Raw genomic sequence first — 16,163 nt, 5'->3', positions numbered from 1 at the left:
GCACAAGAGTGAGCAGGGCACTATATCCCTGAGCGTAGTAGAAAGGTTACATCCGAAAGGACGTGTCGGGTTGGTAGTTGAACCGACAATGTGATATCACAGCCAATAGGACAAGCATTCATCATATGCATTTTCTACATGCTTGTTTGCTTTGATTACTTGAGATGTGCCTAATTGAATAATATGCCTAATTGCTAATCGATCCACCTGTTGTGTGTGTGTGTGTGTGTGTGTGTGTGTGTGTGTGTGTGTGTGTGTGTGTGGGATCACATGGAGGGTAGGTTTGCGAAGGCTATGGGATAGCAGTGACTAGTATTAGTTAGAAATCTTCTAAGATAAACTACCTTGTTACTGGTTTAATTTCTATAATTTTGTAACCTTGAATATTATGCATGCGAAGTTCTAGGATTTTCTTTGGCTTTCCGAAACTTTATATCTTATCTATTGGGCACTATTCCCATACTGAAAACCTCTGGTTCTCATACCATATGTCGTTTTTGTTTTTCAGATGCAGGTCGCAACCTACCTCGTTGAGTTTGCGGATGTTGACAGAGCGGAGGATGATCCAGCTTCCTGTTTTGATTTACTTTTGTAGTCTATCTCTTTTGTTTATTTTGTTGCCTTAGAGGCTGTATTTTGAAAACTTTGAGAGATAGGATGTTAGCTGTTTTAAACATTAAAAACTCTGTAAGTATTCTATTTTGGCTAGCCAGCCTAAACTCCGCGGGCTGTAATATATATATATATATATATAGCTGGTTTTACTCTAAGTATTTTGTTTACCTTTTGTGCCTACGTTTTCGGTTATGGTGTGTGAATGCTTTGCGATTTGTTTCTTCTGTTTATCTATCTTTGAGCTCATGTTCCTTATATCGTACTTCTAGTATTATTATTTCTTTCTATATATATATATATATATATATTATCAAACGAGCTTTAGAACTGTCGTAGCACCTTATCGCCCTTTGCTTTACGGCTAGAGATAAGGCTTAGGGAGATAGGGTGTTACATTTAGTGGTATTAAAGTAGTTCATCCTCATGAGCTTGGGGGATGGACCAATTGTGCTTCATTTCACACTCTGGATTGTTTGATTTTTCTTTTATACTATTTAGGATATCTGTTTGATATGCATAGCATGCTTGTTTATGAGCACATTTTGGGATGATTGAAGCACTGAGCTTGATATATTGAGACTCATCACCTTGATATCAATTGTTTGGATAAAAGTATAAAAGTGTAGAATAAAAATTAGGAGAAGAGAGGTTCTCACATGAGCTCATCTAAATCCTATTTATAGTCCTAATTAAAATAGATTTAAAACTTAAATAAAACCCTAAAGGATATTTTCTAATGGTCTTGTGATTTACAAAATTAAATCTTTCAAAGGCCTTGTTGATTAGTTACAAACATAGTCCCTACTCTTGGATCCTTGTATTCGGCGCCAAACGCCAGGTTTTGGGTGTTTGGTGCCACCCAGGCAGTGACCCTTGTGCATGCTAAATAGGCTTGGGCGCTAAACGCTCCCGAGGCTCATAGTAAGTGTTCCGAGGGTTACCTGAAACTGTAGATCGATCTCGGACGAGATCTTCTGTACTGATCGGCGATGATGTATCCGGCTGTGGGTGGTGGCCGGAGCAGTCGCGTCCGACTTGTTGGACTAGTAATGCTGCTGATCTTTTGTCATCGGAGGGTGGTGGTACCTGCAAGGGACTCCGATGCTTAAGTTAGCAAGGGTATTAAGCAGGTTTTTAGTAGAATCAAAGTATGAGTTATACCTGGGTGCTCCAGTGTGTTTATAATGGTGTGGAGTGACCTTCTTAGATAAGATAAGTTAGTTATCTTATCTTATCTTATCTTATTTTTGAGTGAGGTCATCTTATCTTCAAGGGAACCGCCCTTATCTCTATAGGCTTGGGCCGCCTTTGGATTTGGGTCGTGTTCCTCTATTCGGGCCCTTTATTGGGCTTTCTGGTCAATTTGGCCGAGCTCTTCGAGAAGAGGTCGGATAGTCTGATCTGAAGAGGTCGGTCGTTTTGTCGCTAAACATTATGGGTCGGACAGCTCGACCCAGGGTATGAACAGTAAGTTTCATAGCTTTGGGCGGTGAATGCCAAAGATTGGGAGTTTAGCGTCAGACACCCTCAATGAAATTGGTATTCTTTTGCTTCTTCATGCCCTCTTTCGCCAATTCTTCACCTAAAAATCATCTGAAATTAATTAAATGCCACACAACTCAAAGTACTATCCGATGGGGGCTTATTTTATAAAATCCATTAACAAATCAATAGAAAAACTATATAAATCACCTAGAAAAGATACCAATGATACTCATGCATCAGCAGTGAATGTCATAAGGCACGAGAATAATCAGATGATGATCAGGCTTAATGATAAGCGGATAATTTATACGCTTTTTGGCATTGTTTTTAGTATGTTTTTAGTAGAATCTAGTTACTTTTAGGGATGTTTTCATTAGTTTTTATGTTAAATTCACATTTCTGGACTTTACTATGAGTTTGTGTGTTTTTCTGTGATTTCAGGTATTTTCTGGCTGAAATTGAGGGACTTGAGCAGAAATCAGATTCAGAGGTTGAAGAAGGACTGCTGATGCTGTTGGATTCTGACCTCCCTGCACTCAAAGTAGATTTTCTGGAGCTACAGAACTCGAAATGGCGCGTTTCCAATTCCGTTGGAAAGTAGACATCCAGGGCTTTCCAGCAATATATAATAGTCTATACTTTGGCCAAGAATAGATGACGCAAACTGGCGTTCAACGCCAGCTTTCTGCCCAAATCTGGCGTCCAGCGCCAGAAAAGGAGCCAAAACCAGAGTTGAACGCCCAAACTGGCACAAAAGCTGGCGTTCAACTCCAAGGAGGACCTCTACACGTGCAACACTCAAAGCTCAGCCCAAGCACACACCAAGTGGGCCCCGGAAGTGAATTTATGCATCAATTACTTACTCTTGTAAACCCTAGTGACTAGTTTATTATAAATAGAACTTTTTATCATTGTATTTAGAGTCTTGGTTACTCCGGTTCCCCTCTGGGGCCGAGACCAATGAACTCCATTATCACTTATGTATTTTCAACGGTAGAGTTTCTACACTCCATAGATTAAGGTGTGGAGCTCTGCTGTTCCTCAAAGATTAATGCAAAGTACTACTGTTTTCTATTCAATTCATCTTATTTCGCTTCTAAGATATTCATTCACACTTCAACCTGAATGTGATGAACGTGACAATCATCATCATTCCCTATGAACGCGTGCCTGACAACCACTTCCGTTCTACATTAGAATTGAATGAGTATCTCTTAGATCTCTTAACCAGAATCTTCGTGGTGTAAGCTAGAATGATGGCGGCATTCAAGAGAATCCGGAAAGTCTAAACCTTGTCTGTGGTATTCCGAGTAGGATTCAATGAATGAATGACTGTGACGAGCTCCAAACTCGCGATTGCTGGGCGTAGTGACAGACGCAAAAGGATAGTAAATCCTATTCCAGCATGATCGAGAACCGACAGATGAATAGCCGTGCCGTGACAGGGTGCGTTGACCATTTTCACTGAGAGGATAGGATGAAACCATTGACAAGGGTGATGCCTCCAGACGATTAGCCGTGCCGTGACAGGGCATTTGGATCATTTTCCCGAGAGAAGACCGAAAGTAGCCATTGACAATGGTGATGTATCACATAAAGCCAGCCATGGAAAGGAGTAAGACTGATTGGATGAAGATAGCAGGAAAGCAGAGGTTCAGAGGAACGAAAGCATCTCTATTCGCTTATCTGAAATTCTCACCAATGATTTACATAAGTATTTCTATCCCTATTTTATTAATTATTTTCGAAAACCCCATTACTATTTTATATCCGCCTGACTGAGATTTACAAGGTGACCATAGCTTGCTTCATACCAACAATCTCCGTGGGATTCGACCCTTACTCATGTAAGGTATTACTTGGACGACCCAGTGCACTTGCTGGTCAGTTGTGCGAAGTTGTGAACCATGGTATTGGCATCATGTTTTTGGCGCCATTACCAAGGAAAGAAAGAGCGATGAATTTTACATAATCAAAGTGTAATCACAATTTCTGCGCACCACTTAACCTTTTCAAGGCCACAGGAGACCTCAATGTCTTGAGAGATGTTATGCCTAAAGAAGAGTACAACATAAAAGAAGGGACGCAATCCTGTTGGACCGTGCATATGAAACTGATGGTGACCTCCCCAACAATGACTGACCTTTAGTCCTTATTTACCCTTATGAAGTGACTTCTACATCATTTACATGTCTTAATTTCATGTGTAGGAGTTTTCGTTTTATATCGTTTGTAGGAATCATGTATCATGATTCGTTCGTCAGTTCCTTTTAGTAATTTGTGCTTAAACTTCCAGTTAGCATTTATGCATTTGTATAGATGGGCTCATATGTTTTCCTTGACATTATGATGCGTTACGTAGAATACTGGTGAGACTCTCATTTAACCCAATTACTACATTTCAATCCACCTGCGTAAGTAACCTAACAAATTCTCAAAAATAGAATCCATACATCTATTATCTCATGAGTGATGAGCAAAAATTGAAGCTCACAAATACCAATAAGTCCACCGGATCACTCAAGTAATACCATGGTGAGTGGATATCATTCCCATGAGGATTAAAGGATTGAGCAAGCAAATATCAAATTAAATACCTAATTAGATTAAAAGAACCTAGATTTAAGAGGGCAAGATTGTGTCTTACTGAGAGCTTGAGAACCTTGAGTGTTTGAATGCTTGAATGCTTACAGATAGAGAACTTGAATATTGATTTGAGAGAAGATAATTATGGTGAGAGTCAAGGGCTTCGGATATGTTTATATTTTTAGAGAAATCAAATCTTGTTTACTTACCTTGAATTTTGCATAGATCTTTCACGACAAATATTTAGTAACTCATTTCCAATTCCTTGGTTCCTTAGTTTCTCAAGCATTAATTAGTCGTCAATTAATTAATCAAAAGATTAAGCACAAAGACTGATTTAATTTTCTAATAAGATTTATAATTTGTCCTTAGGTTGAATTACATGTCACATATTCAAGCTAGTCCTATCCAATTAAATCTTCAGAAGAAAAACAAAATTTTTAAAAGTTATTCTAATTCGAATTATATGTCAGTTATTCAAAATTAGAGTGATTGAAAATCATGTATGTATTGCATACTAGTTGAACCACTATTCCTAGCCGAATTCAAAGAGTCATGTGAAAGAGTTTTCAAGCTTTAATTCAAATATCAAAATTTTCAATTATAATAAAAGAATTCAAAAGGAATTAGCATACATTTCGATAGCACTAATCCAAATGAAAAATGAATAACTCAATCATGGAATAGATCAATGCAAGACTTCAAAATAAAATAAACGTAGATTAATAACCCATAAAAAAACATAAACAAAGCTCTTAACCCTTTGACAGAGGATTAGATACCAATGGAAAAATGAAAGAGAAACAAGAAGAAGATATGTTAAGGAACCGAGATGTTTGGATTTGGATCCGAAGATCCTCCTCCGGATTCGCTTCTCTTGTGAACAAGGTTCACTTATTTATATCCTAAGTTCTAAAATTCAAATTCAAAACTAATCCTAATCTTATCCTTTGGAAGGAAAGATAAGATAACTAATTACTAACTTCAATTTCAAATTCAAAACAGCAATTCAAATAAAATCCTAAATGACCAAATCCTTTATGTTTCTAGAAGGAATTAATAACTAATCTTCTAGAATCTTCATTGTTTTTAGATGTGATTAAGGCTTCTAATGATATGGATAATTAAGCTTGGGCCTTAATTGTTACTTCCTGAGAGTGGTAATTGTGTTTAAGCTGGGCTTGATTTAGAGTAAATTAGGCAAAAGCCCAAAATTCCACCTTCTAGGAGGGGGTATACGCTGGGGGTGTGAGGAGATGATGGAGAGGCTGTCAGGCATGCAGGTGTCTAGGAGGGAGGTCTGTTGAGCGTGTGCTTCATCCGCCGGGCGTGCAGGAGCTGAGAGGGAGGCCAATAGGCGTGCATCTTGTCCGCTGAGCGTGGGTCTTTGGATGCCTTGGGCGCTGATTTTTTCTGTCCCAAAGATGATGGTGGTATGCAATTGAAACTAAATATTCACTAGAAACATATGCACATCGTTTTGAAGCTCTGGATGTTAACTTTCTAACACAACTGAAAATGCCTCATTTGGACCTCTATAACTCAAGTTATGACCGTTGGAGTGTGAAGAGGTCAGGGTTGAGAACTTGTATGCCAGACTTGTAATCATGCACGCCGGGCGTGTGGTCGTGTGGTCATGGCCACCAGGCATGCATGTTTTTCTTCCATTTTAGGCATGCTTTTGCTCCTTAGGCCATGCTTTTGCTGTCCTTAAACCGTACTTATGTTTTTCTTGTAAAAATCTTTGATTTCACTTATTTTGAGCCTAAAAAGTCCTGAAAACACAAAAACACTTTCCCGAATCCAAATATTTGATTATTTATGAAATTTTCATTAGAAAACAAAAAAAATTGATTAAAATCTAAGAAACTGAATGAAAAAGAACATTAAAAATCACTTAAGATGACATGTCATCAATGAGCTATAATTGCAAAACCCAAACATGTATAGTTATTAACATGTAAAAAGTCAGATTACATCATCATGTGGTCTTAACTAAAAAGGGCCAATTGAATTCCAATAGCTAACTACACAAGTTAATGGTTCTAATATCGGCTTCATCCCCTAGGAACAACCCATTAATGAAAATGGGTGAGGTCTTTCCTCAAGTCACTGATATTCTCCTCCAGCTTGGTGATAGACGCAAGCAATTCTCGCTGCTGCCACTCGATGTTACCCAAGCGTTGAAACATGCCTTCATTGTAGTCATGTTGTTCCTGTCTCGCAGACATTAACTTGTTGCCTGTGACTGTTATAACAAGCATGAGGAGTACAATTGTGCTAACATATTCAGAAGGCAACAGCTATCGCCTTGACTGATCTTCTGGGTGAAATCCATGGTTTCTTTCACTCGCAACATTGTCCATGTTTCATAAGGGACTTGTGACTTCGGCAGCAGGCTTGTCGGCCTACAACTCCATGATGCTCGTTGTTCTGTGCATCTGTTGCATCAATACCTACGCCATGATTCAGTTCGTCATCTCCATTAGTTTGTACCATTGGCGTCGCATATGTGCCTTGTCCCACAGGAGCATCGCACATTGACTGGAGAAGCTGTTCAGGTTCCCATGGGGATCCATCAATTGGTAGCAATAACAGCTTGTCATCCGAGCGCGTAATAGCTATCATCTGTATCAGTGCTGTAATGTCTATTTGTGAATTCTCTCCAACCTTGGTGCACCATGCAATGTCAATTCCTAGTAAAACTACCTTCACAATAGCTGTCACAATGCCCTCTATCGCAAAAAGGTCACGACCCCTTTGGATTACATGAGAAAGATAATGCACCAAGAAGTATGCTAGATTCAGTCGTAGCTCCTGGTCCACGCTATATAGAATGAGCAGTTTATCCACACAAACAACACCTTGGCTATTTTCCCTAGAAAAAAAGTGTTTGCCATAAATCTGTGTAAGATTCGAAGGGAAGGTTTCACAATTCCGGAGGCCTTTGAGGTTGCAGCGATGTATTCAGTCTCACCAGTCGTGAGTATATTCCAGGCTAGATTTTGAGTGTATCCTGCACCATAATTTCCTCCGATGCCATTTAGGTTGAACCCAAATACTTCACAAACTTGGGTCAATGACATCTTAATTAAGATTCCAATTACCGTAGACTTAATCCACTCACGTCTCGCTCTAGACGGGCTCCTTGCAACAAAGCATTTAAACGAGGCCATAAACTCCAATGAGCTCGTAGTATGTTGGTTTCCTGATGTCGAAAAAATTGCCCCACCCACTCTTATTTTTGTATTCTTCGAACTTGGAATCCAACCTCAATTCACGAAGGAGGTTTTTCTCAAACCACTTGGTAGAGATGATCTCCCTGTCTAATAACCTTAGAAAATGATGGTTAAGAGGAGGATATGGGTCGTGTTGTCTTACCCATTTTTTGGAGTTTGCCTTGTTTTTTCTTAACCCAACCAACATTGCCGTTGATTTTCGTACCCTTGTGAATGCACAGCTAGAACTGGGTTGATATCAATCCCTACGATTCACCCTGATTAAGGCTTAGGGTTTCCCACGACCTGTGCGGCTTTGATTTGCATATATTCAGAAAAAGGTTGTTAATTTGTATCCCATCGAATTATTGATGTGGCTTCGGGTTCGAAACAATTAAAATGTTGTTACACAGTATAAATTATTATACCCAGTTGAATGGTATGGAAAAGTTCCTTGATGGTAAATCGATTACTCTTTGCACCCGCTTTTCGAGGATACTACAATGTGTTTCCCTTGTCTGTATTGTGTTGTTGGTCAACTATAAGTACATACTTGCAAGATATTTGTTGAAATCATGGACTCAATTAATGATGCTCTTACTTATAAAACTCCAAATAACGACCATTAAATAGATAGACTATTTCCATTAAACAAGAAGTCATAAAGAGATTACACCCAAAAAACTTTATCAAGTTTGTTGATACGATATACAAAACTTGATACATCCTCCAAATAAACCACCTAATAAGATAGTCCATATGATAGATTCAACTTTGCACGGTGCTACATCTAAAAATACAACAGACCAACCCAGCCAATTAAAGCCACTACCCCAGTAAACTTCAGCATTCATTGTGCTTCCCTCAATTTCAATTTCAGTGTCGAAAACTACCTTCTCAACTTTGTGATGCGTGAGCATCTTTCCTATCTTTTCCTAGTAAATTTGCATTCAAATTGTTGAGTTTAATTAAGAATTAATTATTTTTTAGCCACTATGGATGCTACTTTGAGTCGTGTGCAATTCTGTTTATTTCAAGTAGTATTCGGATGAATTTGATAGAGTTTCTATAGAAAAAGAGAAGAAAGCGAATGATACTATCAACCCTGACCTCTCTACACTCAAACCTAAATAACTCGAGATACAAAGGTCCAATTGATGTGATTTTAGTGCGGTTGAAAAGCTAACTTTCAGAGCTTTCCAATGATGTATAATAGTCCATACTTCTTCTCCATCAATTCTGCAAGAGTGCCACCTAACTTGAGATTTCTCAAGTTAGGCGCCAAGATGAACAATACTCCATTAACCAAGGTAGCCAAGGTGGCGCCTGCCACCATGTAGAGTGTTCTCTCTATTTAGCTTATCATCAGTGGCACCATGGGGAGATGAATGTTCTTCGTGGAGGAGCACAGCCAGAGGAATGAGATGGCCACCAGCATAACTGAGGTGGTTGAGTTCCTTTCATTCTATTTTCCCTTCCGTTCTTATTTTGTTATCTTCTGTTTTCTGTTGCTTTGATTGTCTGCATGATCTTTAGTACTTTCAGTTCTTAGATTTAGTTTCATTATGTTATTTGCTCTTAGTTTAAAAAAAATTGGTCTCATGTACCACTCACTGAGCTTGAATCTAAAAAGAAAAAGAAAAAGAAGTGATGTATTGCATGAGAAATTGAGTTTATATTGAAGAGTACTCTTATTTACTTAGATGTGGTGGTATTATCTATGATTTGAGTTTGAATCAAAGGATGTTGATGAATGAGGAACAAGAATTTAGAGAACTATTATGAATTCTCTGAAGTAAACAAAAGCCTAATCCTTGAAGCAAAAGAAACAGCAAAAGAAAAATAAAAGCAAGGTCCAAGACTCTGAGCATCAATGACTAGGGAGGCCAGACATGATTAAAAGCTCAACGAGTTGTTTCTCTCGTCATATGCTTGTGGTGTAAATGTGTCAAGTAATCCTTGAGACAGAGCACTCAGAGTCGAGATCAAGTGTATTTAGCAGAGTATGCCAAAGGCTTTGAGCACCACTATCTGGGAGTAACTGAAAGAAAAATCAGTACTTAAAGAGAGTTCCCCAATTAAGTGCTTATGGTGTTTTTGTGTCAAGTGAAGCTTGAGACAAAATATTTAAAGTCACGGCTAGACTCAGGGTGCAAAGCACCAAAGAAAAGAGAATGAAAGAAAATTTTCTATGTTCAAGGATTAAACTGAAGTATAAAAAAAATAGAGAATTCATAATATTATCCGGATTCTAACTCCAAATGACAGTGACATTCCTCTGATTCAAAGGAGAGTGAGATGCCAAAACTATTCAGGATTGCAGTTTGTAAACCCCACTTCAAGAAGAGACATGAGTCTAATTCAACTCTCACTCTCATACAAATTCACATCCTAAGCCTATGTTAGTTTTGGTTGCTTGAGGACAAGCAACAATTCAAGTTTGGTGTTGTGATGCATGAGCATCTTTCCTATCTTTTTCCAGTGAATTTGCATTCAAATTGTTGAGTTTAATCAAGAATTAATTATCTTTTAGCCACTATGGATGCTACTTTGAGTCGTGTGCAATTCTGTTTATTTCAGATAGCATTCGGATGGATTTGATGGAGTTTTCGTAGAAAAAGAGAAGAAAGCGAATGATGTTATCAACCCTGACCACTCTACACTCAAACCTGAATAACTCGAGCCAAAGAGGTCCAATTGATGTGCTTTCAGTGGCGTTGGAAAGCTAACTTCTAGAGCTTTCCAACAATATGTAATAGTCCATACTTCTCCTCCATCAATTCTGCAAGGGTGGCGCCTAACTTGAGATTTCTTAAGTTAGGCGCCTAGATGAACAATACTCCATTAACCAAGGCAGCCAAGGTGGCGCCTGCCACCATGTAGAGTGTGCTCTCTGTTTAGCTTATCATCAGTAGCACCATGAAGAGATGAATGTTCTTCGTGGAGGAGCACAGCCGGAGGAATGAGATGGCCACCAGCATAACTGAGGTGGTTGAGTTCCTTTCATTCTATTTCCCCTTCCGTTCTTATTTTGTTATCTTCTATTTTCTGTTGCTTTGATTGTCTGCATGATCTTTAGTACTTTCAGTTCTTAGATTTAGTTTTATTATATTATTTGCTCTAAGTTTAAAAAAAAATTGGTCTCATGTACCGCTCACTAAGCTTGAATCTAAAAAGAAAAAGAAAAAGAAGTGATGTATTGCATGAGAAATTGAGTTTATATTGAACGCCCAAAACTAGTGTTCAACGCCAGCTACAAACCCCATTCCTGGCGTTGGACGCCCAAAAGGGAGCAGCTGGTGCCCAACGCCTAAAAAGGAGTCCAAAGATGGCATCCAACGCCCCAGAGGGAGTACCAACTCATGGCTTCACTCAAGCTCAGCCCAAACACTCTCCAAGTAGGCCCAGAAAGTGGATTTTTGCACTATAAGACTAGTTTATCTTATTTCTGTAATTTTTAGTTATCAGATTAGTATATATAGAACAAGGATTACCCTTGTTCAAAGACTTTTACCTTATCATCTTCTCCCACTTTTACTTTCGAATATTATTGTACAGTATGAGTCGCTAACCTCTTAGGTTAAGGTTAGGAGCTCTGCTGACTTTTATGGATTAATAATATCATTGTTCTATTTCAATCTATGCTTGATTCTATTCTAAGATGTATCTTCGTTCTTCATCCTAATGAATTGGGAGTGTAACTTGACCGTCATCCCTATTCTACATGGGTTCTTGTGAGTCCTTGACTGGATAGTACTGAACCACAAGCTTGATTATACATCTCTTAGGTGGCTAACCCACGACTTCGTTGGGGACTTGGAGACATCAGTTTAGCCGAGGTACAGGGCGATATTAGGGTCTTTGTGGTATAGGCTAGAATCCTGACGCAACATTCTCTGATCCGGAAGATCCGACCTTATCTGTGGTGCTTTGAGTAGGATCACCAAGGGAATGGACTGCTAGAGCTTCACCCTCGTTCAGATTGGATGACCACTGACCTGGCGTTTAATCTGAAGCAGAGGAGATTATTGACCACTGACCTGGCGTTATTCACTTACAGCCTTCCATGGAATGATTCATCAGAAGTTGAAGTAGACAGTGAGAAAAGTTTATCCAGAGGGAGGAAGCATCTCCGAAGCCTCAACCGTCCTCTTATCATTGATTTCACACCAGTTAAGTAATTCTATCTTTGTTTTGTTTTATGCATTTTTCACAACTATATTTTCTATCCGCCTGACTAAGATCTACAAGGTAGCCATTGCTTGTTCAAACCAACAATCTCCGTGGGATCGACCTTTACTCACCTGAGGTATTACCTAGATGACCCGGTGCACTTGCCGGTCTATCTGTGCAAATATTACGGAGTCAATTTCATGCACCAAGTCTTTGGCGCTGTTGCCAGGGATTATTCGAGATTGACAAACTATCGGACTATCTTGTTACTTGGATTAGATACTTTTATAGTTTAATTGCTCTTTTAATTGTGTTTCTTGCTTTCTTTTCCAAAAATTTTTCAAAACCTTTATCTGTTTTTGACCATCTATTTCCTTTTGAGTTCTTTGTTTTGAGTCTTACCTGTTTCTTATTTCCTTTTTCAAAACTTTTTCAAAATCTTTTCTTTTCTTTGGTAATCTTTGTTTTTTGTTTGAGTCTTGTGTCAGTCCTTAAGTTCGGTGTCTTTTTTTATCTTTGGTTCCTTTGGTACTGTTGGTCTGTCTTTTCTTGAGTTTTTAGAAAATTGTTCTTGTTTTTCTTCTTGGTATTCGAACCGTTCTTGTTACTTTCTTTTATTTGATTTCAAATTCTTTAAGTTTGATGTCTTTTGGTATTTTTCTTGCAAATTTTGAAAAATTAGTGTCTTGGCCTTTGAAATTTTAAGTTTGGTGTCTTTTTTGTGTTTTTCTTTTAAATTTTTGAAAAAGTGTTCTTGAGTGTTCTTCATTGTGTTCAAATTGTTCTTGGTGTTTTTCTTTGTTTGATCTTAAAATTTTGAAGTTTGGTGTCCTTTTTGTGTTTTTCCTTCAAAATTTTCGAAAAGCATAACTTTTGATTTCAGAAATTTTTAAGTTTGGTGTTTCCTTGTTAAGTAAAGTTTAATTTTTAAATTTTAAATCCTATCTTTTCAAATCTTTTTCAAATCCTTATCATATCTTATCTTTTTCAAAATCTTTTCAAATCTTTATCTTTCTTTGAATTTCAAAAAGATCCTATCTTATCTTATTTTAAATTCAAATTTTAAAATTCAAATTTCAAAATCTTTATTTTAAATCAATTTCAAATTTCAAAATTAAATCTTTTTCAAAATTCAAATTCAAAAATTTACAAAATCAAATCTTTTCAAATCTTATATTTCTAGATTCTTGATCTTTAAAATTTCAAATTTGAATTTTAAATCTTAAAATTTTAATTTTCAAAATCTCAAATTTAAATTTCAAATATTTTAAATTTTAAATTTCAAATCGTTAAATTTTAAATTTCAAAATTTTAAATTTAAATTTCAAATCTTTTAAATTTTAAATTTTTAAATCTTATCTTATCTAGTTTGACTCTTTCTTTTAAATTTTAAATTTCAAATCTTTTCTTTCTTTTCAAATTCAAATTTCAAATCTTTTTGTTTGACTTTCTCTTTTTGAATTTTCAAATTTTCAAAATCAAATCTGTTATCTTTCTTTTCAAATATTGTTAGTTAATTGTTTATCTTTCTTTTTGAATTTCAAAAATTTTTAAATCCCTTTCTTTCTATTTTTTTTTATTTTCAAATTTTCTATTTGATTTTTCCATTTTTATTTATTATTTTCGAATTTAAAATTTTTAAATTCCTTTCCCTCTTTAATTTTCGAATTCTCCCTCTTTATTCTCTTCTATTTCTTTTGGATATCTCAGTGGAAGCTCCATATACTGTGACATAGAGACTCCTATTTTTCTTTGTCTCTTATTTATGTATGCAGGAACACCGAAATCAATATGGATCCAAAGGGGAATACATGAATTGGGAGACCTCTGGACTCTTATACATTTGACACTCCTATAGACTCAGATGACTTTAAGATCAACATAGACCAGGTCCTGCTATTACGGCAAAAGTGTCAGTTTCATGGATACCCACAAGAAGATCCCAGTATGTTCATCTCCGACTTCCTACAGTTCTGTGACACTGTAGAGCCCAATGGAGTGGACCCTAAAGTCCCCAGGCTAAAACTCTTTCCATTTGCTCTGAGTGATCAAGCAAATGAATGGTGGCATATTGAACTTAGAGGAAGTGTGAACACCTGGGATAAGGTTGTTAACAAATTCCTGAACAAGTTCTCTCCCTCATAGAGATTAAATAAGCTAGTAACAGATGTTCAGACCTTCAAGCAGAAGGAGAGCGAGTCCCTCCATGATGCTTGGGAGAGGTACAAGCTGATGTTCAGGAATTGCCCTCCCCATATGTTCTCAGAATGGGAGAAGACGATCATCTTCTATGAAGCCATCTCTGAGATAGCCAGGAAGACAGTAGATCACTTTACAGGCGATTCTCTGTACTTTATAGAGACGCACGAAGAGGCAGATGAGCTCATTGAGATAGCTGCCAATAACCAGCACTTATACTCTTGTGAGGAGACTATAGCCGTACCCCCTACTGAGATTTATAATGCTCCTAGTGAAATGAGTGGTAACTACCCTCAAGGAGACACTCACACCCATGACCAGTGAACACCTGAGCAGGTTAATATTCCTCTTATTAAGTTGTTTGAGGAGGTGCATCCCTATAGGGCCTTCACAGAAAGCCTGATCCTCTCTGAGAAGGAGACCTTAAAAGAAGGTGGAACAATAGTCTTCACCAAGGAGGCCGAACCTCAGGAGCCTGCTACTGAGAGACTGAAGGCAATCAAAGATCACGAGGATCCTGAGAATGCCATTGAGCATGCCCTTACAGAAGAGAAGGAACGGCAAGTTGAATCTTCTCTGGGGATGCCAGAGGAGCCCGTGATTACCACAGAGCACGCCCTTGCATAGGTGAAAGAGCATCAAGAGCTACCTTTCTTAGGCGTGCAAAAAGAACCAGAAGATTAGCAACTGGCTCATTTCCTAGCAGCACTCAAGAAGCTACAAGTCAATATCTCTTTTACAGAGGTATTAGAAAAGAAGACCCCCCTATATGGCCTGTCTAAAAGGCATTCTTTTTGAAAAGAAGGAGCTAAGGAGAGATGAGACTGTGGTACTGACCAAAGACTGCAATGCTTTAGTCCAGAATGAACTACCAAGGAAGATGTCAGATCCAGGGAGCTTTTAGATTCTATGCACTACTGGAAAGATCACTCTTGACAAAGCCATGTATGATCTTGGCTTAAGTTTGAATCTGATACCTTCATCTGTAATGAAGAAGCTGGGAATCCAAGAGGCACAAGCAACAAGGATTACCCTACAAATGAATGACCAGTCTTTGAGGCAAGCACACGAGCCAGTGGAGAACGTACTGGTAAAGGTTAGAGAGCTCTTCTCCCCTACAGGCTTTGACATAGGAGAGGATGCGAATGACTCCATCATTCTCAGAACCTCACTCTTGGCCACTAAAAGACCCCTGATAGATGTTGAGGAAGGAGAGAAGGCACTGAGGTTGCATGAGGACTGGATGGTGTTCAAGGTTTTTAACCCTCCATTACCCCCTGACAAGGGAGGTACTTGCATAAAGGATTCAGCATTCAAGCCTCCTCCCTTGAATGGAACCGGTTCAACCCCCTACCACCAAACGTAAGTTTGGTGTCGGGTGTGCACTATCAACCAAGGAAGAGGGTCCTAAGAGAAAGATGCTTGGGGATGGAGGACCAGAAAGATCCCTACTAAAGGCTTCTCACCATGGAAGATGGTAGTATTCACTTATCTCATCATAGTATTCACCATGGAAGAGGGAAATGGCACAAAGGGACACCAACATATTTCTACAAGCCCGACCCTGCCTCATGCAGTGAACAAGATCCTATCTCTTGAGCGTATTAAGCTAATCCATGAGAGCACACGAAGGACGCTCCCAATAAGAGTAAGAATTTAATCCTCTATGACTACCTTCCTCCTTAAAAGGAGCTGTCCGTCAAGCTAATGACATTAAAGAAGCGCTTGTTGGGAGGCAATCCAACCATGACTAGAGTATTTCTTTCTTTTTTTAGTATTTGAGTTTTATTAGTCTATCTTAGATTGCTTTCTTAGCTTTTTAAGGTTTGTGATCATGTGCAGTAGTCAAGACAGAGACAGAGACATTCAGAGATGAAAACAGAACAC

General features: G+C 38.1%; 1 protein-coding gene across 1 annotated transcript; it reads left to right on the top strand.

Annotated features, from left to right (window-relative positions):
* The first annotated feature begins 15,219 nt into the window (after positions 1-15,219).
* LOC148579535 (uncharacterized) lies at positions 15,220-15,642 on the top strand. The gene has a single exon (XM_088490522.1). The coding sequence runs from the start codon at positions 15,220-15,222 to the stop codon at positions 15,640-15,642; it is 423 nt and encodes a 140-aa protein (XP_088346648.1).
* The last annotated feature ends 521 nt before the right edge of the window (positions 15,643-16,163 follow it).

Source organism: Arachis ipaensis, chromosome B10 (assembly GCF_059453495.1).
Source record: "Arachis ipaensis isolate K30076 ecotype BB chromosome B10, ASM5945349v1, whole genome shotgun sequence".
In the NCBI taxonomy this organism is placed as follows: Eukaryota; Viridiplantae; Streptophyta; class Magnoliopsida; order Fabales; family Fabaceae; genus Arachis; species Arachis ipaensis.
Note: the sequence above shows the minus strand (reverse complement) of the source record. Positions and strands in the feature narration are given on the sequence as shown.